The 24,148-nt window shown below is 39.8% G+C and overlaps 1 protein-coding gene across 7 annotated transcripts in view; it reads left to right on the plus strand.

Moving 5' to 3' along the window:
- Positions 1 to 24,148, plus strand: part of adgrl3.1 (adhesion G protein-coupled receptor L3.1) — a 130,932-nt gene that overhangs the window by 75,847 nt on the left and 30,937 nt on the right. For 5 of the 7 annotated variants that reach the window (XM_026303337.1, XM_026303345.1, XM_026303342.1 and 2 more), the window contains 6 exons: positions 8,441 to 8,863; positions 9,896 to 9,999; positions 12,494 to 12,679; positions 14,142 to 14,180; positions 19,655 to 19,838; positions 24,018 to 24,140. In XM_026303337.1, the coding sequence (XP_026159122.1) occupies positions 8,441 to 8,863; positions 9,896 to 9,999; positions 12,494 to 12,679; positions 14,142 to 14,180; positions 19,655 to 19,838; positions 24,018 to 24,140 (1,059 nt within the window). The remainder of the gene's footprint in view (positions 1 to 8,440; positions 8,864 to 9,895; positions 10,000 to 12,493; positions 12,680 to 14,141; positions 14,181 to 19,654; positions 19,839 to 24,017; positions 24,141 to 24,148) is intronic. The other 2 variants (XM_026303341.1, XM_026303344.1) reach the window with 1 other exon arrangement.

Genomic DNA, 24,148 nt, shown 5'->3' on the forward strand with positions numbered 1-24,148 from the left:
AATCGACCTCTAGATGCCTCAGGAGGCTTTAAAGAGGAGATCAATGGAGATTCGATGTGGAGAATGACCTCCAGTGCACAGCAACAAGCCAAACTGCTGACCAGATAAATGCATACAGGCAATGCTGCCTCCCTCCTTCACTCTAGTCCTCACTCTACTCCCTTAGTCAATGAAGACAGGGAATAAATTAACAACCTTAACTGCATAATTTTCTCATTCTTCTGGAAGTCAAGTCATTGAAGGTTTATTTTGTGGTTGTATCTGGTCCCAATTTCTGCACTTCATTGTTTCCAAACTGAGGCGTGTTTTTCTGCTAGGATTCAGTGATAAATCCCATGTATACTGTACTATAGTCAAAGTACATATGTTTCAGTGGTGGTATTTTCTTCTTTTCCTTAGTTTATGCAGGAAATAGACAAGGAAAGGGGCATCCACTCATTCCTGATGTAGCTTAATGGTCGCCCTGCATTTGTTTCAACTCGTGTGGACTTCCTAAAAATATAAAATGAGACAGGAAATGGGCCATGGAGTAAGAGAAGGCATAGGTAGGCCACTGACGACCGAGTGTAATTGGGGTACAGAGAGCACCAGTTACTGGGTAACAAAGTCAATTTGTTGGATGGTTTCGAAGAGGTCACTGTGAGTCATTTGGACTTTTCAGACCAGGCAGTTTATTTTTTAGGACACACATCCGAATGTTAACATATCATTTGTTATTGCACAGTAGGGCTGGGTATAAACCTCAGTACTTTTGTGCTGAACAGTTTTTGTCTTGATCAGATATAGTTTAATTTAAGTCATAACTTAATTAATTTCATCTGAGTTTTGGTTTAGGTGCCTATGATAAAGACAACATTAAACACTGTTGTGTTTAAGAGGTTAGACTTGTTTTTTTGACTAAAATGCTTTTAGAAAGAAAAATATGAATTGACCTGATGTTTGAAAATTGTAGATTAGCCTAGCCCTATATATCACATGAGGTTTGCTTTAAGCAGGGAAACACTAAGGGGAAGAAATAAATAAACAAGGTTTAGTTCACTTTAGGCCAACAGATAATATAATGGTTTACTCCCATGCATTCTGTCACACTGTTGATGCAACACGCAGCAGAAAATTATGTTTTTGAAATGCATATTCTTCCTCCCTTGGTGTGTAAAAAGAAAGCGAAGTGCCTCACTGCATTTTTGTTTCACACATCTGTTTGTGTTACTTCTGTGTCTGTTAAATCCCCATTCTTTCTGCTCCTGTATGTCACACAAACACCAACAATGGCAGGAATCTCAATATTTCCCCCTCATATATCTTTCCCTTTAGTTCTCTGTTTTTTTTTTCACCGTTCTCTCTGTGGTCCTTATCTCACTCTTAATCTGCCCTCCTTTTCTGCCCCCAACCCTCTCCCACATCACACAGCCTGCTTCATCAAGTGTCTTTAGATGTATGTATTTTTGCATGCCAAGTGTGTGAATGCCTACATAAAGACAGAGTCAAAGTCACTTGTCTCTGCATCATCCGTTCCTCCCACCCCACGTTCCCCAAACACTTCCTTGCTTTCTACTGTTCATCACGTCTTCTCAGATGCATATTATAGCGGGTCTGCCCTATGTAAGCGGAATGGCTCCGATGAAATATTTGAATAATTTACGACCCCCAGTCTGCCTTACCACACTTTAGAAAGTTTTCCCAACATAGTTGCAAAATTATTCATGTTATCTGCATCTTTGGGAAGGGAGGTGCAAACATGACTAGAGCTGAACAGATCCCAACTACTACACACTGCACACACAATTTTCCAATGGTCATAGTAGTCCTACATGTTCTCCTAGTGCTGTTTCCCATTAGTCCTTTGAGTGATTCAGCAGTCACATAACCATTTACACTATTAATCACTGAATTTTAGGTCTTAGTCATAATCATTTTAGAGTCTTTCGGTAAAAGTCAAGTGTGAAACCTCACTTCATGTGAAATATTTAACGTGTCAAAAGTGATATCCTCAATCTTAATTAGAAAGTAATGAAACACTGGCATCCTATTCAAATGTATTAAATACACAGTTATAAAGGGCATGACCTCTGTCCTTTCACGGAAATTTAAAGCTTCACCTTTGAACTCTTAATGGCTGGAATCAGAGTTCCATTTCCTAAGGAAGTCAGGCATGGAGCTATTCTCCTCCTCCCCTCTCCTCCCCTCCCCTCTCTCCTCCTTTCCTCCTCCTCCCCTCTCCTCTCCTCCTCTCCTCTCCTCTCCTCTCGTCTCCTCTCCTCTCCTCTCTTCCCCTCTCCTGCTTTCTCCTATCCAGTCCCAGATTGCAATCAGGCTAAGCAGTGCAGAAAATGTTGTTCCAACCTTTTACTAAAGTGAAGGAAATAACAACAGTTAATAGTTGAAGTGCAGACCCTCTTTCACCAGATCACTGATTAGACTAACCCTCAACACAAGGCCACACAACCAGTTTGTGTCTGTGTGCGTATCTGTGTGTGCGTGTGCATGTGTCTGTGTGTGTGTACATGTGTGTCTGAGGGTCTGCGTGTGTGTGCATGTGTGTGTGTGCGTGTGTGTGCGTTGGTGCATTCTGTCTGGGTGTAAAGTTTTGAGCTGTTTAAGCTCATGATTCAGCGCTGCCAATATTTTATGATTGTTTCAAAGCATAAAATGTTATTTCCGATTTTGTGGTAGCATATCAAATATCAGCTTTTAATCCTAGAATCAGTACATTTTATGTATTTCAAAAAAGTCTTATAAAAATAAAGTAGGTGAAATTTCACTTTAAAGGATGCAATATCAGTCCTTTAAGCACTAATATACAAGGCGACATGAATGCTCTTCCGTCTGTCCTTTCTCTTTTTATCCATCACTTGCTCCTTTACCTTTTCCCTCCACACCTATCTCTCTCTTTCCCAAATAGATTACGACACAGCTGTCTCAGCAGAGACTAATATCTGCTTCATAGAGTCTGGTGCACCTGTTCCTGCCTGCAGTGTGTCCTTATCGATTGGACTGCCCCAGCCAGGCTCTCTGCATGCATTTGGCTTCCACCCTGCTTCTCTTCTGCCAAATAGCAGATGCCAAATTAAGCAGGCCTAGCCAGGACAACAGGGTGGAAGGGAAACCCACAGCCTCGCAGGAAGTAAATACAGAAGAGCGCAAAGAGCAGACCATGCCGCGATAGCTGTGTACAGTTCAGATTTCCTTTTTGAAATATAGAAAATTTGCAGGAGGCCAGTATGGTGGATAGCATCTTAATCTCTAAATGATGAGGTGTGGTGATAAATTAGGGGGGGTAAAACAGTCAGTAGCCACAGGGTCACTTGCTACAGCTCTCATTCTGACATAGCAATAGGATTTTACAGGATGCCTGCTAATGCTTGTTGTCTTCACCCAACTGACCGAATCAGCAGAGAACGCAATCTAGACTTTGAAGAAAGGTTCTGATTATTCCTTCTATTATTAAACGGCAAAAAAATATCTAAATATATAATTCTAGTAGTTCTGTCCCTCTTAGCTTTGAACAAGGGAACTTCCCTTGATTAAGAAAGAAGCATGTAATTGGCAAACTTGCTGAAGGTGCCTCCAACCTCAGCAGAGGGACAATATGATTATGCAACTGATAAGCCGACAGGGTGCAGTGGTGATGTGACTGTCTGTGAAACATGAGCTGTGGAACATGATGGTGCCTGGCAGCCATTTCCAGAGGGCCTCTATTAGTTGAGGTTGTTTTCTATCTACAAGCATCACTGCTTTGAGGTGCTCCATTCTGTCTTATCAACAGGCTGAGCCACTGTATGAGCGTGTATTGTATTGCACATCAGTAAGTGAAAAGGAAATGCATATACACTTATGTGTGCATTGCTTGGTGTACAACTGAGCAAAAAGTAACTGTCTGCACAGGTGAGTTTGTGTATGTTTGTGTGTGTGCTCTGCAGCCAGAGGGGCAGTGCGTTATCGCAGTTTGCCGCCCTATTCATTGTCTGTGCCTCTACTATCCAGCCTAGAAAGCTTTGTGCCCTCCAGTCAGATTATCATTTTGCTGTTACCCCTCTGGATCTATACCTCCCAAGTGTTCAGGATGGTGTGTGTGTGTGTGTGTGTGAGATAGCAAGGATACAGGCACTTTTAAGGAAATTGCAGGAAGGTAATCACCTCAGATACTAAAGATATATAATAGACACTTTGTCTCAGTTCTGTAAAATTTCTGTCTTAATTCAAATCCCTCTTATGTCTGTTTCACTCTTCCTCCGTCTCACAGCCTGTCTGCTGCTTTTCTGCGGATGTGGAAAACTTGCTAGGGGAAGTTAGTTTTTCCCTCTCCTCTCTCCTCCCTGCCTTCTACCTTTTGTGTTGTGGATTTATGATCCATCTGTTTACTGAGTGAGAAGTCAAAAAGAGCATTCTCGGCAACAGAGCAGAGGCAGAGACAGGCAGTCTTACCCACAGAGAAAAACATCACCACACAAGCGCACACACGCACACACACACATACAATGTCTGTCTGCATGTCAGATGACCATGTGCTAGCATCCCAAGCTGACTGACAGTATTTCTATGGCCCCTCCAGTGTAATGACAGAATGACAACTCAAGGAACAAGTTTACTGCCAGTCTGACATTGTCTCACCTTCCCTTGGGCTTGCTACCGGTCAGGAAAACAAACACAAAAAACAAAATAGAATAGAATAGAATAGGATACAATACAATAGAACACAATAGAATACAATAGTCAACAAATGACACACACTTATCATTTCCAAACAATCTTCATGAGCAGGTGGAGTTTCCATTGTTATGGAATTATTCAAAAATGTCCATTTTCTGAACACTTTGAAGACTTGTCATCAACAAAGTTGAAATTACTGTAGCATTTGACCACAGGGTCTATTAGTAGCTGCTCTTGAAATTTTATTTGTATCACACAATCTTTGGTAGGGGGGTTGAGTTTGATAAGTTAAATACAAGAGAAATAGGGCTTATCAGCTATTTGTGGTATTGTATCATAGCAATATAATTTTGCTTTACAAAAAATATGAATTATTCAAAGCAAATTGAAATCAAGGGCTCTGTTTTATACATCTGAGGAGTGTTGTCTAATGCAATAGTGGAGCGCAATTCATTAAATTGAGCATTAACTAGATCATTTCACATGTGATCTTGCATGCATTTACAGTACAACCTCCCAGCAACATATTTAATATTTAAATTCTGTGGCCTATCAAAATGATTACATTGATTTTATAATTATAATTTAATTATAATGATGACTCAAGTATATTGTGCAGGAGTAAAAAATTGTTCATTCTGCAGTAGGCTTTTGTTTGCAGAGTGGAAAGCCTGAGCAGAACATTGTAGAAAAAAAATACAACATCCGTTTTTTTATGATTATTGCAGTACAGTGCGACTGTGTTTATCATACAGTACATTGATCTTGGCAAACAGCACAACATTTAGGTTAGCTGACATCATGAAGTGTCACTGAGCATTTACTCAAGGCTTCTCAAGCTTAAATGCATAGAGATATGTCAGTCCCCCATGAGTACAACCTCTAGTCTTTTTCTCTATAAATGTTTCATGACGCTGTTATGTCATGTTCCTGTAGTTCCCTACAGCATCTTTCATAGCAACCTAAGTGATGCCAGTGATGAATTCATGAAATTACAAGCCCTTTTTTTCATCTAAATGCCGCAAAATAGCAAGCAAATGACAACAAAATAAAGACATAGGTGAGTACATATGAAGAAGAGTGTTGAGAGCTAGCTAATAAAATAGGTAGGTGTCAAAAGTGTGACAGAAAGAGAAAAAATTTGGAGTGAGCCATCAAAACATCAAGGGAACGGCAGACGAAGAAGAGACATACAGGTGCATGGTTAGTGGAGTTCTGCGGCCTCTTGTATGCGATGCTTGCAAGCTTTTTGTGTTATCTCACCTCAAGCTGCCAGCCCCTATGTTTACTGCCCTGTACTCAAATGACAGCAGACATCAACCTCACACACACGTACACACACCATCACTCTTCTGTTGTTATGGCACAACCCCTAATGGAGCTTCCCGTTTGAGTGCAGATGGGCACACACAGTCCCTCTGTTTCATAAGAACACACACACACGCACAGAGATTGACAGCTAGTCCCTAGGCCACTGCTGCCACGCATGATTGATGGCAATGTTCTGTGGAGAATGCATGAGGCAGGGGCGGCAGTGATTCAGGAACGGGGGAGCAGCACAGTTTAAGTACCGAAACACTCCATTGAGTTGTGGAAGATGAGAACAGAACATACAGGAGGAGCAGGATGTTACATGGCTGTCAGTCATCCAAACAGACAGAGGAAGACGGAGAGAGATGGAGCTGCGGTGTCTTTAATTACTTAAAATCCACAGGAAAGGGCGACTTTAATTCACATTAAATAACATAAGCACTCACTTTTTCTTGCCACCCACACATTCACATATTATTCTCCACACTCAGACCTTCGTTTCACCCCCAAAGGAACAAACAAACATCAAGAAATGACAACATTTACCCACATGCTGCATTAAGAAAAAGGTCAGAAATCTAGTCCCTTCGAATCAGCACACATTGATGACTTTGATTATGCATTAGGACACAGTCTGCTATATATATAACAGTCTTCTTCAACGGGAAGCACCTGTGCTTCCTTGGAGAATTTTGATATCAGGGCTGCACACTTTTGATACCCTAAATGGCAGAAAGCGATAGCTGAATGTTTGAGAGCTCAACAAATTTCATTTCCTAGAAATCATGTAGAGTGATGTCAATACATTGACTCATAGTTTCTGGTCAGTATGGAGATGGAGGAAAGTCTTTTTTAGACAAGCTCAGCCAGGCTCAGCTATTTCTGGGTTGAGTATAAGAGTTTTCTTACTGTGCGTAGAATAAATTCATCAAATGGCTAACTGATATTATAAAGTAGATATTTCTGTTGTGAAAATGGCATAACATGAAATAGTAAGAATTTATATTTCGGTCTGTCTCACTATTTGTGCACTTGCCTTTATGTGTACTTCAGGAAATACACAATACATTTTTTAATAAGGATGATCTCAAAAATAGCTGTAGAGGCCTACAAGCAAAGTATATTTAGTCTATAATACCCAGAACAAGGTGTAAAAGAATAAAACTTTTACATTATAATAAATACAAATAACATTTGGATATGTCCATACTAATTAGCACAATATGGATTTTCTGCAAGTTTCAATTTAATCCACCGGTTGTTAGTTTGTTTTCTGTAATTACAAATTATGAAAATGATTTTGCATATAATTTACATCAAGTGATAAAATGTTCACAGTGACAGATCAAGCTAGTCCCCGCTTTGTTAAATAATATCTAAGAAAACATAAACCTTTAGAAAATATATTTCACATCATGCAACATTTCATAGAATTTGAGACAAATAAAATAACTCAAAAGAAAAGTGAAGAAAAACAGGAAATAAATATTTCCAGCTACACCATTTTCATCCTGCAATACTGATTTGCGTAAATATGCGTTTTAAAGCATTGGGAGGTTAACAGTCAGAGTCACACAGTGACACAAACACATGCTCTCTTCCTGTCTGTATTTCAAATGATTCATTTATTCTTTATTTCTGCCCCCTAATAGGGTCATTGTAAATAATTGAGTCTTTTTACAATCAAATATTGACAATAAAAGACTTATGAATTTAAGTGGCCTTTCTGCCTCTGGTGATGTCACTGTGTTATGAATCATGCATGACATTAAAAGAATGTTTTTTGTACCAGGTTAGGTAGCAAGAACCACTACTGTGTAAAATCCCCATAGAAAACACTGGTAACCTTGTGAAAGCTTGCAGGATATAACAGTTGGTTTGTTTGTTTGTTTTTACATTTTTACATTATGGCATTTATGGGCTGCTTTAGTAGGTGTATTTACATTATGTTGTTCTGTAATAACAGTTGTATACTATTGAATACTTAATTGTTTGGAAACATGTTCTCACCTTGGAAGTAACTGATGATAACAAGAATGAACCCACAAAGATCAGTCATGCTGTATGACTGCTTGACAAGGGCTGCAGCACTGGGAAGCCATCAGAAACATGAGCTACTCCCTGTCAAAACTATTTGGAGCAGTGTAAATGAATGCCTGTATGTGTGCTTATGTGTGTTAATATAATATAATTTGCACTTGTAGGTCATTACTCATAGCACTCTGTGATGATACAGATGGGTTGCTTTATCAGAATCCTTATTTATTGATTGACTGATTTATTTTATGCTCTGTTATTCTTACATGTGAACTTTTGCACTGGCATTCAGGGCTCATAAAAACATGTACACTCCAGTCATGTTGGGACCCACAAATCTGTCCAACACACTTTGAATCCTGCAGCTTAGTTTAAAAACCCAGGCACTGTGATTTTGTGAATTTAAATAAAAGTAAACATCTCCTTTTTCTCCTCTTTTCAGACTTTCGTCCACCTCCCATTATCCCTCCTAATCGAGGAGGGGGAGGAGGAGGAGGTCCAATTGGGGGCGGAGGTTCCTCTTCTACATCCACCAGCCGCACAACCACTCGTTCACCTCCCTACTACACCACCCCAAGACCTCTCCTTACCACCTCCCCCGGACAGCGTTACCAAACCACAACCACAGTTCGCCAGCCAGTCCTGGTTCCTGCTGGTGGTTCGTCATCTGACACCAATCAGATTCCAGACACTAACCAAAAAGCTGGAGGACGTTCTCCACCAGTACAGGTCCCTCCAGTAGTCCCACAGCCTCCTGCTATACCTCCACAAGATTTCTGCAGTCCAAGATTGACGGCCGACATATCATGGCCCCGGACACAACAAGGCCAGACAGCCAAGCAGCCCTGCCCTGTCGGGACACTGGGTAAGGAGTTGCCACAGACAACTGGACAGTGGAACCTTTAGACCAATTAGTTGGACTGGATGTTCAGGGTGCAAAAAAAATTTTTGTCCAGTGTTGTGTGTTTTTCTGTAGTTAGATTTTTTTGTTTGTTTGCTACTTGTCTATTTTATGCCTTTTGATTTTTTGTGCAGCTCTTGGTAAAATGTAAATGCTCTTAAATATAAATGTAAGAATGAAAAATTAGAGTTAAATAGAAAATACTAAAAAAATGTTCCTTATGTTGATAAGGAGCAAAAACACATCCTCGGTAAACATGTTAATATTGAAATTGGATCACCAAATTTTTAATACCTACTTACTATTGTGAGTACATAGATAGTAGCTGTCAAGTTAATTTATGTTGACCTTTGAAATTTAATTATTGTTAAATAATTTTTGTTTTTTACCTTGTTTTTAAAACACTACAGTTTTTAAAATGTGCTCCATAAATAAATCAGACTGACTTTGCAATTAATACAAATTATAATTAAATTAATAGATACTGTACAACAGTCATGTGATCATGATAATAACTCTAGAGAATCAAATGATATTATAAAGAGCAGGGGCCTAAAATGAAATTTAAAAGTACCACAATGCAGAGAAGAGCCAGTGATGAGGAATAAACTTTTTTACACAGCACTGCTGTATCAGTAGGTGATTTGGCAGTGTCTTACATCTATTATCTTTACCGTCCTGCTGTATTCAGGGTCACAGGGATCTGCTGGAGCATATATTTCCCTGTAAAAATGCTTTGGACCAGTAGTATATATTCTTGCAGCACACACACACACACACACACGCACACACGCACACACACACACAGTTCCTTAGGACAATTTTGCCTATTTTAATCAGTCAGCTCACATGACAAAGATGATTCTTCAGTCCTCCAAACAGCATCTGCACGCACACCATGCACACACATTGTACTTGCTAGGCACCTCAGGAGTCTTCATGTCTGCAGCTGAATGTCAGCGCTGTCTTACCCTGTTTGTTTTCCTTGTCTTGCAGGCGTGGCAACGTACGTGTGCATGGCCCATTTGGGCTACTGGGATCCCCAAGGCCCTGACCTCAGCAACTGCACATCGCCCTGGGTCAACCACATCATGCAGAAAGTAAGTCTGAAGGCTGCTGTTGGCCCTCATGGCTCCCTTTGAACTCAAGTTTATGGATATGTGCAATAGATATAATCCTACAGCAGTTTATCACGTAAGACTCACTAACAACAAGGAATGATTTAGGCCACGCATCCATTTTCATTTGTTAATCCTAACACATTTTGAGGTCTGAAAGATTTTATAAAGATACTCTATATGTATATATGTATGTGTGCTGTGTGTATGTGCATTATGTATATGTATATACAGTGAAAGTATTCAGACCCCTATCAAGGAGTCAAGGAGGACCCCTTTTTCACTCTTTGTGTCATTGCAGCCATTTGCCAAAATCAAAAAAGTTCATTTTATTTCTCATTAATGTACACTCAGCACTCCATCTTGACAGAAAAAAACAGAAATGTAGAAATTTTTGTAAATTTATTAAAAAAGAAAAACTGAAATATCACATGGTCATAAGTATTCAGACCCTGTGCTCAGTATTGAGTAGAAGCACCCTTTTGAGCTAGTACAGCCATGAGTCTTTTTGGGAATGATGCAACAAGTTTTTCACACCTGGATTTGGGGATCCTCTGCCATTCTTCCTTGCAGATCCTCTCCAGTTCTGTTAGGTTGGATGGTGAACGTTGGTGGACAGCCATTTTCAGGTCTCTCCAGAGATGCTCAATTGGGTTTAGGTCAGGGCTCTGGCTGGGCCAGTCAAGAACGGTCACAGAGTTGTTCCGAAGCCACTCCTTTGTTATTTTAGCTGTGTGCTTAGGGTCATTGTCCTGTTGAAAGGTGAACCTTCGGCCCAGTCTGAGGTCCTGAGCACTCTGGAAGAGGTTTTCTTCCAGGATATCTCTGTACTTGGCTACATTCATCTTTCCTTCAATTGCAACCAGTCGTCCTGTCCCTGCAGCTGAAAAACACCCCCACAACATGATGCTCCCACCACCATGTTTCACTGTAGGGATTGTATTGGACAGGGGATGAGCAGTGCCTGGTTTTCTCCACACATACCGCTTAGAATTAATGCCAAAAAGTTCAATCTTGGTCTCATCAGACCAGAGAATCTTATTTCTCATAGTCTGGGAGTCCTTCATGTGTTTTTTGGCAAACTCTATGCAGGCTTTCATGTGTCTTGCACTGAGGAGAGGCTTCCGTCGGGCCACTCTGCCATAAAGCCCCGACTGGTGGAGGGCTGCAGTGATAGTTGACTTTGTGGAACTTTCTCCCTTCTCCCTACTGCATCTCTGGAGCTCCGCCACAGTGATCTTTGGGTTCTTCTTTACCTCTCTCACCAAGGCTCTTCTCCCACGATTGCTCAGTTTGGCTGGACGGCCAGGTCTAGGAAGAGTTCTGGTCGTCCCAAACTTTTTCCATTTGAGGATTATGGAGGCCACTATGCTCTTAGGAACCTTGAGTGCTGCAGAAATTCTTTTGTAACCTTGGCCAGATCTGTGCCTTGCCACAATTCTGTCTCTGAGCTCCTTGGGCAGTTCCTTCGACCTCATGATTCTCATTTGCTCTAACATGCACTGTGAGCTGTAAGGTCTTATATAGACAGGTGTGTGCCTTTCCTAATCAAGTCCAATCAGTTTAATTAAACACAGCTGGACTCCAATGAAGGAGCAGAACCATCTCAAGGAGGATCAGAAGAAATGGACAGCATGTGAGTTAAATATGAGTGTCACTGCAAAGGGTCTGAATACTTATGACCATGTGATATTTCAGTTTTTCTTTTTTAATAAATTTGCAAAAATTTCTACATTTCAGTTTTTTTCTGTCAAGATGGGGTGCTGAGTGTATATTAATGAGAAATATAATGAACTTTTTTGATTTTGGCAAATGGCTGCAATGACACAAAGAGTGAAAAATTTAAAGGGGTCTGAATACTTTCCGTACCCACTGTATATGCATATATTCAGTCTATAATATGTGTGAGCAATTATATATATATATATATATATATAATATTATAGAATAGATAGACTGAATTGACTTGATTGAATTGCATTGAATCAATTGTATTATTGTATTTTGAAATTTATTTTCTACATACTTTTATTCTGGAATGTGCTAGCCTAGTAATTTACTACAATTTCAGTTTTCAGCTTTTTTCTGTTGTCATAAAACATAAAAAAATAGTCCCTGTGAAAGCAGCATTGCAGCATAGGTGCTAAATTTGGAGTTATTTCTGTAAAGTGCTCTTAAATGTGTTTATGAAATACTGGATTTCTCTTGCCCCTTCACTGACCTGTGCACTATTTTTTCTACGCCACCACATTACTTCCTTGCTCATGTCATTTCTCCACATTTGCTTCTCTCTCACTCTATGTTCTACCTTCCTCTTCTGGCCTTTCATTTCTCCAACTCCATCGTCGGTCTCACTGCTACTCTTCACTCACTTTTTCTCTTCCCATATTTCTCTTCCCTTCACACTTCATCTGAATTCACTTCTTACTCTCTTTAACTTCATTATTTCACCACCGTCACCCTGTTTGGTTCCCAGCTCCGGTCTGGTGAGACTGCGGCGATTGTGGCCCGGGAGTTGGCAGAGCAGACCAAAGGGGTTCTGCGTCCTGGTGATGTACCATCCACAGTGCGGGCCATGGCCCAGCTGGTTGAACTGCTGGACGTCCAGCTCAGGAACCTCACCCCTGGCGGCAAGGACAGCGCTGCCCGCAGCCTCACTAAGGTACTGCCTTGATAATTGTTTATGTTGCAGTGTCAGTATATAGTGAGTGACTTAGTGAGACACGTTTGGGGAAGGATGTAATGTAAATAGCAAAAATTAAGAGAAAGAGGGACAAGGGAGAGAAAAGGGAGACAGAGGGGCTCCTTAGAGTTACCAGAAAGATTAATAACATCAGTGGTTAGTGTTTCTGTCTTACACCCATTCCTCAGGGATTAGAAAAGACATTTTATCCACTTCTGCGTGTACGTCTTTGTAACTTTTGCTCAACATTATGGGTGACAGATAGCTGCTGTCAGTCTTTGGTAAGGTTCCACAACTCTTTTAAGATGAGGACTGAAATTTAATAAAACTCTGACTACCCATGGGAGTTATTCTCATTAAAACATTGTGAAAACACATGCAGTGGTTGGGACATGCTTTACATCATAGCGCACAGTTTAATGAAGTTCAGTCTTTGAGCTACAGCTATGAAGATGCTGTGGACAAGCAGGCTGCAGTGCTTACTTCAAGATTACATTAATGGAAACCTGATCCAGTGCATGCAAAGAATCTGTTTTACTACAGAAGCAGACAAGAAACAAATTCCGTTCTGTACTTTGTTCATGTAGACATTCAATTAAAGTGACTTAAATCATTGGGGAATGGCTGACTGGCTGGCTTGGTAGGCTAATTGACTGACTGAATGGATGGCAGACTGTTTCTTGATTGTTTCTGCTGAGGTCAACAGTGATAGGCGGGGTTTAGCAGCCAGATTGTCAGCTGCTGACACCTCTTATACAGTCACTGACTTTGTTTTAGCTTTAGCTTCTGAGTCATTATGTCAGCTTTATTTTCTCTGTCCCTATCTGCCTTTTTTGTCTATCACAGTAGTAATTCGTTTATTTGTGTAAAGTTAGTACATACAGGAGCTTGTGTAAACAGAATAAATTAATCTCTGTTGTGCTGTTGTCCAAGTTGCCTGTCAAAGGTGGTGTTTGTAAAAAAAAAAAACTTCTCGATTGAAGAGGAAAAGCTTTTCTCTTTATAGTAATAATGACTTAGTATTACATAATACATAATTGAGTAATATATCAGCTTATTATGCTATTTTGTTAGGAAATCAAATATGATAAATCACAAACAAGTTGAATAGTAATTAAAGCTATGAGTTAATTTGACAGTAGATACAGAGAATGAGTAAAAAAGGAAATTAAGAAACATGGGAAATTATGAAGACAATCTGGAAGAAAAAGGAAAGGAAGAGTAGGAAAAAGAGGTAGAAAGACAATTATAAAAGAATGAATGACAAAAAAGGTGGCAAGTGAGGAGAATTTATTTATTTTATTTATTTCTGTCACCAAATGTGTGGCTTTGTGCAATGTTAATGAAGAGTGTGTGCCTGGCTTTTTACGTCTGAATGTGTATATGTGTGTTTGATTGAGGGGTGTTACATCGCTAACAGCTGAATTGTTTAAATTTGCAGCTTCAGAAGAGAGAAAGGTCGTGCAGGTTTTTCACACAGGTATTTCCGCTTCCTGGTATTGTTGATTACTTTGCCACACCATAGTCCCACTTGTTTTTTGTAATTTGTTTTTTTTCTTTTCTTCACACTCAGCATGTAATCTGCCAAGCAAGCTTGTGTGTGATCACAATGCTGTATGTAGAATTCTAATTCTATGCTGCAGCAGTTGTCTTATGATTTGCATCCCAATCCTTTGAGGAGGGCAATCATTAATTAAGCTGTAACTATCCACCAGTGTCTGCTAAGAAAGTTTTAGTCTCCTCAAAGGGTTGGCTGACATTCCTTTGTGTTTAGTTTGACTTTTTTTTGCATTCATCAATGGTACTGATAAGATGCCATGATCAATATCAATAATAGCTCATCTGTTTTGCCGTCCTGTCTGCAGAATTGTAAACAGGACTGCCTGGAACCAAATGACTTGCTATCCATCTCTATTCAATGAAATGTCTCTCTGCTGCTGTATCAGAAAGAAAGAACTGAGCATGATGGATATTTTGTTGCATATTGCTTGATCAGGGCCTTAGTGCCTTAAAAATAATACCAACTTGTGCTTGTGTCTTGATATTAATTCATTTTTCGTCCTTGTTAGTTTGCTTATGTTGTTGGTGCCATGGGCTCACAGCATTGACAGAAAATCTAACATTATTTAGGCATATTTCTGGTCAACTGAAATAGCTATTCAGAACATCAAAGGACCCCACCTTCCTCATCTGTGTGCTGTAGGCAGACTGCGACATCTCGGTTTTTCTCACTGCCCCCCCAACCCCACCTCGACACACATGCACCCTTGATGGTCCAGGTCTTTTTCTCCTGATGTAGGCTTTTTTCACTCTCCTGAAAAGTCTTAATGTCAGCACCAGTGAGCAATGTCACATCATAGAACATGGCTTAGGAATATATGCAAGCTGACTCACACACAAGCACACCACAAATATGTAAATATTTTTTTCATCAATGGTTAAGTCAATATACGTTGTATTACCAAGAGTCATTGGTTTCAGACAGCTAGTTACAGGTTAAAATCAAAGATTTTCCACCACACACCTTGGGTGCTGCAGGGGGCTGTGCATGATCGATTATATAATTAGTCTTAGTAATGTGAAACAAAATTATACAAACAGTCCCTTACTCTGCCAGATAGAAATGTGCGTGATTAGGGATGTGGCGTGGTGCTGCCCTGTCCTCGTTAATTATCTACAGCACTAATTGCCAAGTGTGGAGAGTGGGCAGGAGGTTTGGGTTCTTAATAGAGACAAAAAAATAATTGAATTCTCTCTCTCCCTTTCTTTTTGACTTTCCCTCTTTCTCGCTCTGTGTTCACTCTGCCTCTCACACTTCATGTCTCCTCCTCCCTCACTTCGTTTGGGGAACTGGGGACTCGTTTCATGTATACTAAATTGGCAATTTATTCATGATGAAGTTGGTGGTGTGGAGAAGCTTTGATGCTGTAGGGTGGATTGATAGAGGGAGGTAGAGTCAGCAAGATAGAATGAGAGATAGCGTGGGGTGGACCAGAGTCACAGAATCTGAAATGTAATGTGAGAAAAAGAGGAAAACAATACAGGGGGCAGTGAGGAGACAGTGATGCTCAATGACAATGTCTAATTTGAAATGTATTTATAGATGACATGTCAAAACATGGTATGCTGTGAATTTAAAGCCTGATTTAGCTGCAAACTCATCCTGCCATGGAAGACAATTTCCAACAACAACTGACAGACCTGATTCTCTGACGAAAACATTTTCAAAACATGCACTTTCTCAGAGCTCAGCCAAGTAAATAAGAAAAAAAAAATCTATTCTTTACTCTACTTTCACTCCTTCCCATACTTCTAACATCCTAACTCCATCATTTCAGAGTGTGTCCTGCTGTGCATATTTGTATACATACACATGTGTACGTACCCCTTGTGTAGCTGCGAGTAGAAGAGCAGCCCAGCTCTAGTCTGTCTTACCGCTGCTGTTTACGCTGGATTACCCCAACGCTTCAAAGCATTTCACTTCTGCCCCATTTACTGGTGTGTGTGTGTGTCTGTGTGCATGCAGTATGCACATGCACACACATACCCATGCCTACTCTATAATACATAGTCTCACACATACACACACAAACACACACAAACGACATCCTTATCTGTCTCTGCAGAGTCTTTTCACTCTTTGAAGACCCCTAAAAAAACCTGTCTCCATTTTAGCCCTCAAGTCCTCGTACTTGTGCAGATAGAAATGTCACCAACGGCACCAGACCTTACAGGCACACCCACAACACCCACCCACCTCTGCACACACAAACACATATATTCCATCTTTGGCTTTCTGATGTGTGGACCTCAAGGAAATGACACTCCTTCTTCTCCTTAGCTAACTCTCTCCTCTACAGATACAGATCTTACAGCCAGCAAATTAAATTTCAGTGAAAAAAATATATGAAATTGAAAATGCAAGATAATCAAAAGTTCAATAAAATGCAATGAAAAGTTTAATGAGAGTAGAAAGGAGGGATTATCAGAAACCCATCAAAGTGAATGTTTGAGAGCTGCATCACCAGCATAAGTGAATGGAAAGCAGTGCCACAACTGTCATATCTGTCATGCATACAGAGCATTGTCTCCTCTGTCTCTATCTGCTGCATGGCCTGCTACTGTAAAGCAAGTGGAGCAGAATGATGTACTGCAATGCTTCTCCTAGCCCCTTGTGCTAACCCTCACACACGCACACACACAAACATTTTAATGGCAGCAAACCCAGGAGTGCACATTCCCCATAGCTTATACGCTATGCACTAAACAAATACACCCACAGACTCTGTGTATGGAATGCGTATCAGCGCATATGGACTGACTCATACACACCCTCAAAATCTTTGTGGTCCTTTTATTTACACAGTACAACGAGTTCAAATGAAATGTAGGGATTCTGATTTTCGTGGGTTTCACTATGACTGATATTAATATTGTGCTTTCCAAGTTAGTTAATGGGAGTATGGTGACATTGCTAAAAAGAAAAGTGATAAGAAATATGTGAAGTCAAACAAGAATACAGGTTTTTAACAAGGTCAGCCAAACCTATTTGAAAGAGAAAATGAGAGAGAAAAAATTCAGTTACTAGCCAAACTCTTTCTAAAGATCTGTTATGCATTTGTAGACCATTCTTCTAGTTAGAATTTCTCCAGCCTATTGCATGTAGCTTAACTGTGCAGGTGTTTTCATTATCTGTTTTACCTGCAAAACATAGTGGTTTGGATAACATGGCAGTTTGTTAGGTTGGTTAATGGTAGCTACAAATGAATAGTTTTATTATTGGTCGATCTGGTGATTATTTTTGATTAGTTTATTATTCATTAGGGCTAAAAAGTCAGAAAATATTGTAATCATTTCCAAGACAAGGAGATGTTTTCAAATTTCTTTTTTTTAATCCAACCATCTAAACCCCAAATAGATTGGACCACTTCTTCCCCTTGTTAATGTTCCCCAATCTCAGCAATTATTTTGGTGAGCATAGGTTATCACAAGGAATATAAATAAACAGAAAACTGCAGAAAACACAATCTAATTTGGTGTACACCTGAATCTTTGTTTAAAGAAGTACTTAGGCTTGTAGTCTCCTGTCACAGTCAGTCAAATGATGGAGAGACAGATTTGCTGGTGTATGTGTGTTTCATATCCACTGCTTAGTCGTGTTGTTTGCTGAAGCAGTAGATTAATTAGTTTTTGTTTACATGTAGCCCTCCCAAATTCATCCAATGCAAATGCTTCCCAACTAATTAGCTGTTAGCACTAAAAGTGCACATAATATTTCCATATTAGCTTGTTGACTAAGCAACTATTTCACGTGAACAATAAATTGTATCTGCATGTGGATATCACAGCCCCAAAAATAAACAAGTGGGATTATTTGTAATTCCAGAGGCCAACTGCACGCAGCATGTGCTCAGCCCAACCGGTCGAGGCAGATCGCCGCCCAAACTGAGCCCGGTTCTGCTGGAGGTTTTTTCTTCCGTTAAAGGGAGTTTTTCCTCTCCACTGTCGCCAAGTGCTTGCTCATAAAGGATTTGTTGGGATTTTAGTTTTAGTTTTTGTAAAGTGCCTTGAGATGATTTGTATTGTGATTTGGCGCTATACAAATAAAATTGAATTGAATTGAATTGAATATGCCCTCAGCACTCATATGAGTGATTCCCTAACGCACACACACACCACAAAAACACACTCTTGATTTCTCAACAATCTCTGTTTATCCTCCTCCCTCCTGGTCTTTTATTTCGCCCTACCCCTGAGTGAAAGGGGCAGGGAGGAAGTCAAATGGCTGATGTGTGAATGCCAATATAACTGATGTCTCTTGCTCTTCCTCTGTGCCCTTGCAATTCCTCACTGGAGACCCCATTTGCTAGTGTAATGGCACCTGTATTCTTTTTTCCACTTTCTCATCCGCCCTCCTCCAGAGAGGAGTACTGAAAGAGCAAAAGATAAATGAGGGATGAGAGTGCATTAGTGGGAAAGGTGGTTTACAATCACAGCAACAGAAAGAGAAAATAACGAGACAGAGACGTGCAAGGTGTGTGTGTGTTTCATAGCACCTGTGTTCGCTTTTCCCCCTCCCTTGTTCCCAGTGGATGCCTGTCACCACAGACTCAGTGGACTGTTGTATCACTCTCCCATGACTTTCCAGTTCTTCTCTCCATCTTCACTGGCTTCCTTTTCTCTCTGTTTCTTTATTCCTCTCAGGATTTCTTAAGTTGTGTGTGTCTGCGTATGTATGGTGCTCTTGTCTGAAAATGAGGAGGTGATTTCTTAAGAGCATAAAGGAATGTGAACTGGAGACAAAATAAGTATTGTTTCAGAGAGAACATTTCGTCCATGTGAGCCAACTCTTCTTTCCTTACTTTGGTAATATTTTTGGATTCAAAACTGTTCTGCCCAGTAGACATTATCCGACAAAACTCCAATTTCTTCTTAGACACTCAAGACCAAGTTTTCGAACTCAAAGATAAGACTGTTTATTTAAAAAAAAGAAAAAAAACTGAGCCAGGTTTGGGGGTGTAGACTCATGGTGATTGCAATCAGCTAATTAGCTTAGCTTGATTTTCATAACATCTGTGATGGATTTTCTATCACAACAGTTTATAAAGAGAATTTTGAACTTTGGTAATGAACGTTTAAAAAGTATAGTGGAGTACAACTTTAAAAATGTACTTTCCTTTTTATTTCAGCTTCTGTGTTTTAGCTTTTGTTATGTCTGCATGGGAATGCCACATTTGCATTGTTAACATTTCTTGTCATGATTTATCAACATGATAAATGAAAAGCCACTGCATTCTCACTGTTGCATCCCATACTGCTGTCTTCAGTAGTTATGGTGCAGCAATGTTATTTGTACTATGAATGGGTTTGCATTTATTGTCACATTAACATCATTGGCTGAGTGTTAACATTAACTTCCTCCATGTGACCTCCCTGTTTCTACTGCCGCCCCAGGCTATGGTGGAGACCGTGAATAATTTGCTTCAGCCCCGAGCACAGACAGCGTGGAGAGAGCTGCCCACCAGTGAGCAGCTGCACTCGGCCACTCTGCTCCTCGACACTGTGGAGACTGGGGCATTCATGCTAGCTGACAACCTCCTCAAGACTGACACTGTTCAGGAGACCACTGACAACATCCGTGAGTAAATTTTTTTTGGTTCCTTCCCAGCCTGTAAAGTCAGTTGGACTTCATAACTGTCAAGGAACCTGTTGAGATGGCCTCAAGCAAGGCACCTAATCTCTGTTTGCTCCGGTGAATTGGCACAGTGGCCAAGTGTTGGAGGCTGTGGCTTGACTGGGCACGTCTCAGGTGTTGAATTGTAGCAGTAGAAGTGCAAAGTACTGCTCAGCTGGAACAAAAGTATTTGTACATTTTGTTGATTTTACTTGAATACAAGTAGTTTCTAAAACTAGCCCTTTTTCTCATAGAATTTGGTTCTTAGATTTCTTAGATTGCACTAGGTTTTCTTTCCTTCTGTTTTTTTTTTTACAGATCTTATAACAACATAAAACCAGCTCAGGCTACTAAAGATCTAATATGATATAATATCATAGTAAGAGGCAATGCTGAGATCAGAGATTAGTAAACCCACCTCTTCAGATCTATGTTTTATAATACAAATTAGGAAAGCATTGCCTTAAAAATAACATCATCCTTCATATGTAGTCTTCATATGTCTGTCTGTCTCTCTCTCTCTCTCTCTCTCTCTCACACACACACACACAAACTATATGTGAATGGACATGGCTGGGCATGAATGTGGAGCAGATTAAAGCCACTGTTTAATTGCTTATGAGGTGGAGACAAAGAAGTAGCCAAAAGTAAAATACTATGACATATTTTGCATAATGGATAAACTCACTAAACTCTCTGAAGTACACTTGCTGTAATGTATTCTGAAGTTAAAAGACATGCAAGTTTAAGCTGCTCTGTAGTTTTCCTGATGACACTAATTTTTTCTACAGACATTTTTATGACTGGGCCTTTAAGAAGACGAGATGTAAATGTTTAATATTCTGAGTGCAGTACTGGTTAATTTATTCTGTCAAATGTATAAATTGTGTGTGAATTAACAAAACAATCAGTTATAAGATTAAACATTTAAGAGATGTTAAGGATGACAGTGTTGTACAGCCAAAATGTGAATTATTTATCAAATTATCAAAATCTAATTATCTCAATCAAAATTGAACTGTTTTGTGCAGAAGCAAAAAATTCTGTTTATCTACAACAACACAGATTCATATCTTTCATACACATCTGCATTACACAGTAGCAGGTGTGCAGTACAAAAGGACTGCCATAACATCTGGACTTGTTTTAAAGAATGTGCAAAATAAATATGAAGAAGTGTACTGTATTCAGCAAATTGGGGGCACCTCAAGAAATAAAACAGTTTTCTAGCTTACGGCCAAGCTACAAAGTGCTCCTGTCTTTATTACTTAAACAAGGAGACCAATTACAATAGGCAGCTGATGTCCTGTCAAAAAGTTGTCTGTTGGCTGTGTCATAGGTGGGAATTTGGAAATACTTCAAGGGCTCGTATCTAAACGAGTGTTGGAAGTGCGCGGTTGATTCCAGGAACAAATGGACGCTTGTAGATTCTTGGATCAATGCAGAGCAGTTGCATCACTCTACATACAAGTCATGAGGATATATAAGGGAACCAAGAAATTCCAAATTCTCATCTATTGGTTGTGTCATAGATGAGAATTTGGAAGTATTCAAGGGCTCATATCTCACCAAGCGTGTGAGGTGGGCGGATGATTCCAGGACCAGATGAAAGTTTTGGTAGTATTCACATAATAAAGTACAATAGACTAGTTACAGCTTCTGCATGCCCGTCCTGTTGTGGAGAGCAGGCATGTAAATCTGTCAAAGACAGGTCATGATGGAAAGGCCAAATATGAGAGGCTTTGAAGGTTTAAATCCACAAAGGCCCATTTCTCCTCTAACAAAACACATGGAAAAAATGGCCTTGAGGCTTGTAAAGTAGGGATGAGATGTTTGCACAGACAATATTTTTTTTTTATTTATTTTTCCATTTATTTTCTCCCTTCCACTTGTAGGCAAAATTGATAAAGCAGAACAAAGCTGGTTATTGTGCACATTGTGCACATCACTGTCCTCTACTCTCTCATTCTCCTTCTATCATCTCTTTTCATCTTCTCCTACTGATCCTGTCAACATGGGCCATAGAAAAAGGCAAAAAGATTTGAGAGCAACAAACCTCTCTTTGCCTACACCTATAGATGATTATACATTAGTGATCCATCGTGGCATCTACTCCAGACCAATGAGTTGGATGAGTGTATCTTGTCCTTGATAAACCTCCTTTACATTTGATTTTATTTTTTCAAAACTTCCTACAAATCATTCGCCCATTATGATTCAATTAGTCAGTCAGAAATGTGAAGTCATGGAGGAGGAGCAGGAAAACGAGAAAACTGAAGCTGAGGAGTAAAGTTGAAGACTGGATGAGTGCATGCTGAATATTAAATGATGAGATGTTTTCACACTGGTACACACTCACAATGAGAGAAAGTCACACAATGTGGTGATAACATTTGTAATCAAGACAGACTGATAGGATTTCACTAACTCAGCCATTACAACATGACTTTGTTATGTGTTTGCTTGATTATAAGTACAACTGCCATGCTACACAGTTTCACCTTACATAATTTCAGACTTGTATCTGCTCCAATTTTCTCACTCCTGAACACACCACATAAATGTGGTTACATAAACAGTCATCAAGATGTACTGTAGGCTAGAACTTAAAACAGGAAATCATCTTTTTGTGGAAAAATTTGTCTCCGTATTTCTCTTCTTTTTGTGCCGTTAATCTTCCCTCCCAGCTAATCCAGTAGGCAGATCCACTGTGATTATCTCTCACTTTTATTTATAACTGGCCTCATACCACCTCTCATCTCTTTTTTATTCTTTCTTCCCCACTTCTCTTTCTTCTTCTCCTTCATCTCTACTCTTCTCCTTGCACATTTTAAGCCCCCCTCCTATTTGTTTTTACATATCTTTCAGAGAAGGGTGAGTGGCAAGAATTAATTATTTGTGTTTAAAACAAACCGCTGCAGCTACTGTTGGTGATATTATTGTGTTAGATTATGTGTGTGACTGTGTGGTAGATGCAGTATCAGGCAGATGAATAAATAGTGTTATTATTAGAACCAAAACAGTGATTTGAAGGGATAACACAGCAGTAGCAGAATGCATGTGTGATAACGATAATGAACAATTGTGTTTCTAAGGAGGAGGATTGTCATGACAAGGATGCTTTAATTAGATTAAACTCAGCGTGTTTTGATACCCCACCACTGTGTGTGGGTGTGGATGTGTGTGTATGGGTTGGTGTGTTAATGGTGTGTGTGAGTGTGAACATAGTTTGAATGTTTAATGTGACTCATGTGCAAATTAGGAACATTTAACCAAGGTTTCTTTTTCCTTTCCACCAGTATTTGCATATCAGTGTCTGTGTTTATGTCTGCTTGCTTCACTTTGCTTCCATCTCCATTCCCCCATACCTTAGTATCTCTTGCCTTTGTGCCCTTTCTGTTGTACTCTGTGAGAGAACACAGTCTTCCTTCTGCCTATCTCTGCTCTAGTCCTCTCCACACAATGTTTCCACTCTTGTCCCATTACTATCCATTCTGGTCCTTTGACTACACACCTTTTTTTTTACCTCTTCATAGCACTTCTCCTGGACCTCCTTAACTTCTTTTCCATTCACTTTCCTGTCACCCTCCCATCCTCTTCCAATCTGATTTCAATTTGAGCCTTGTGTTGTTTATTTGATGAGGGAGCTGTTTTTACCATGAAAACAGTGTCTAAATCACCAGATCACTCAGAAGCACAAGATAGCGATTCACCAAAGGTATAATTAGTCCTTAATTAGAAACTTTATCTAATACATTACACTGCCGCAATCTGGAATGTGCTAACGAACGTGGATGCTGAAATTAGATTTCCACAATACAAGAGAGAGGCTGGATTATCTACCTTGACGTGTTGGACCAGTTGCCTGGAGACCTTGTTTCCCTTTTTAGTATAAAAATCCAAGTTATTTCACTTTGATGCATGTCATCTTTTTTCATTTTCTTTGTGTAGGAGAGGCTAGAAAGTGCTTTAGGATCCATGTTTGTGTTCTGCCGTGAAGCACTTAGTGAGAAAACATGGTTATTACAAGAGGCTGCAAAACAATCCTGATGTAATGTGCTATGCTGTAACCTGACATTAGTGTGTGTGTGTGTGTGTGTGTGTGTGTGTGTGTGTGTGTGTGCGTGTGTGTGTGTCTTCTAGAACTAGAAGTAGCCAGACTGAGCACGGATGGAAACCTTGCAGACCTGACATTCCCTCAGTCAGAACTACATGGAAACTCCATCCAGCTGTCAGCTAGTACTCTCAAACAACATGGCAGAAACGGTAGAGGA

Source organism: Mastacembelus armatus, chromosome 1, assembly GCF_900324485.2.
Source record: "Mastacembelus armatus chromosome 1, fMasArm1.2, whole genome shotgun sequence".
NCBI lineage: Eukaryota > Metazoa > Chordata > Actinopteri > Synbranchiformes > Mastacembelidae > Mastacembelus > Mastacembelus armatus.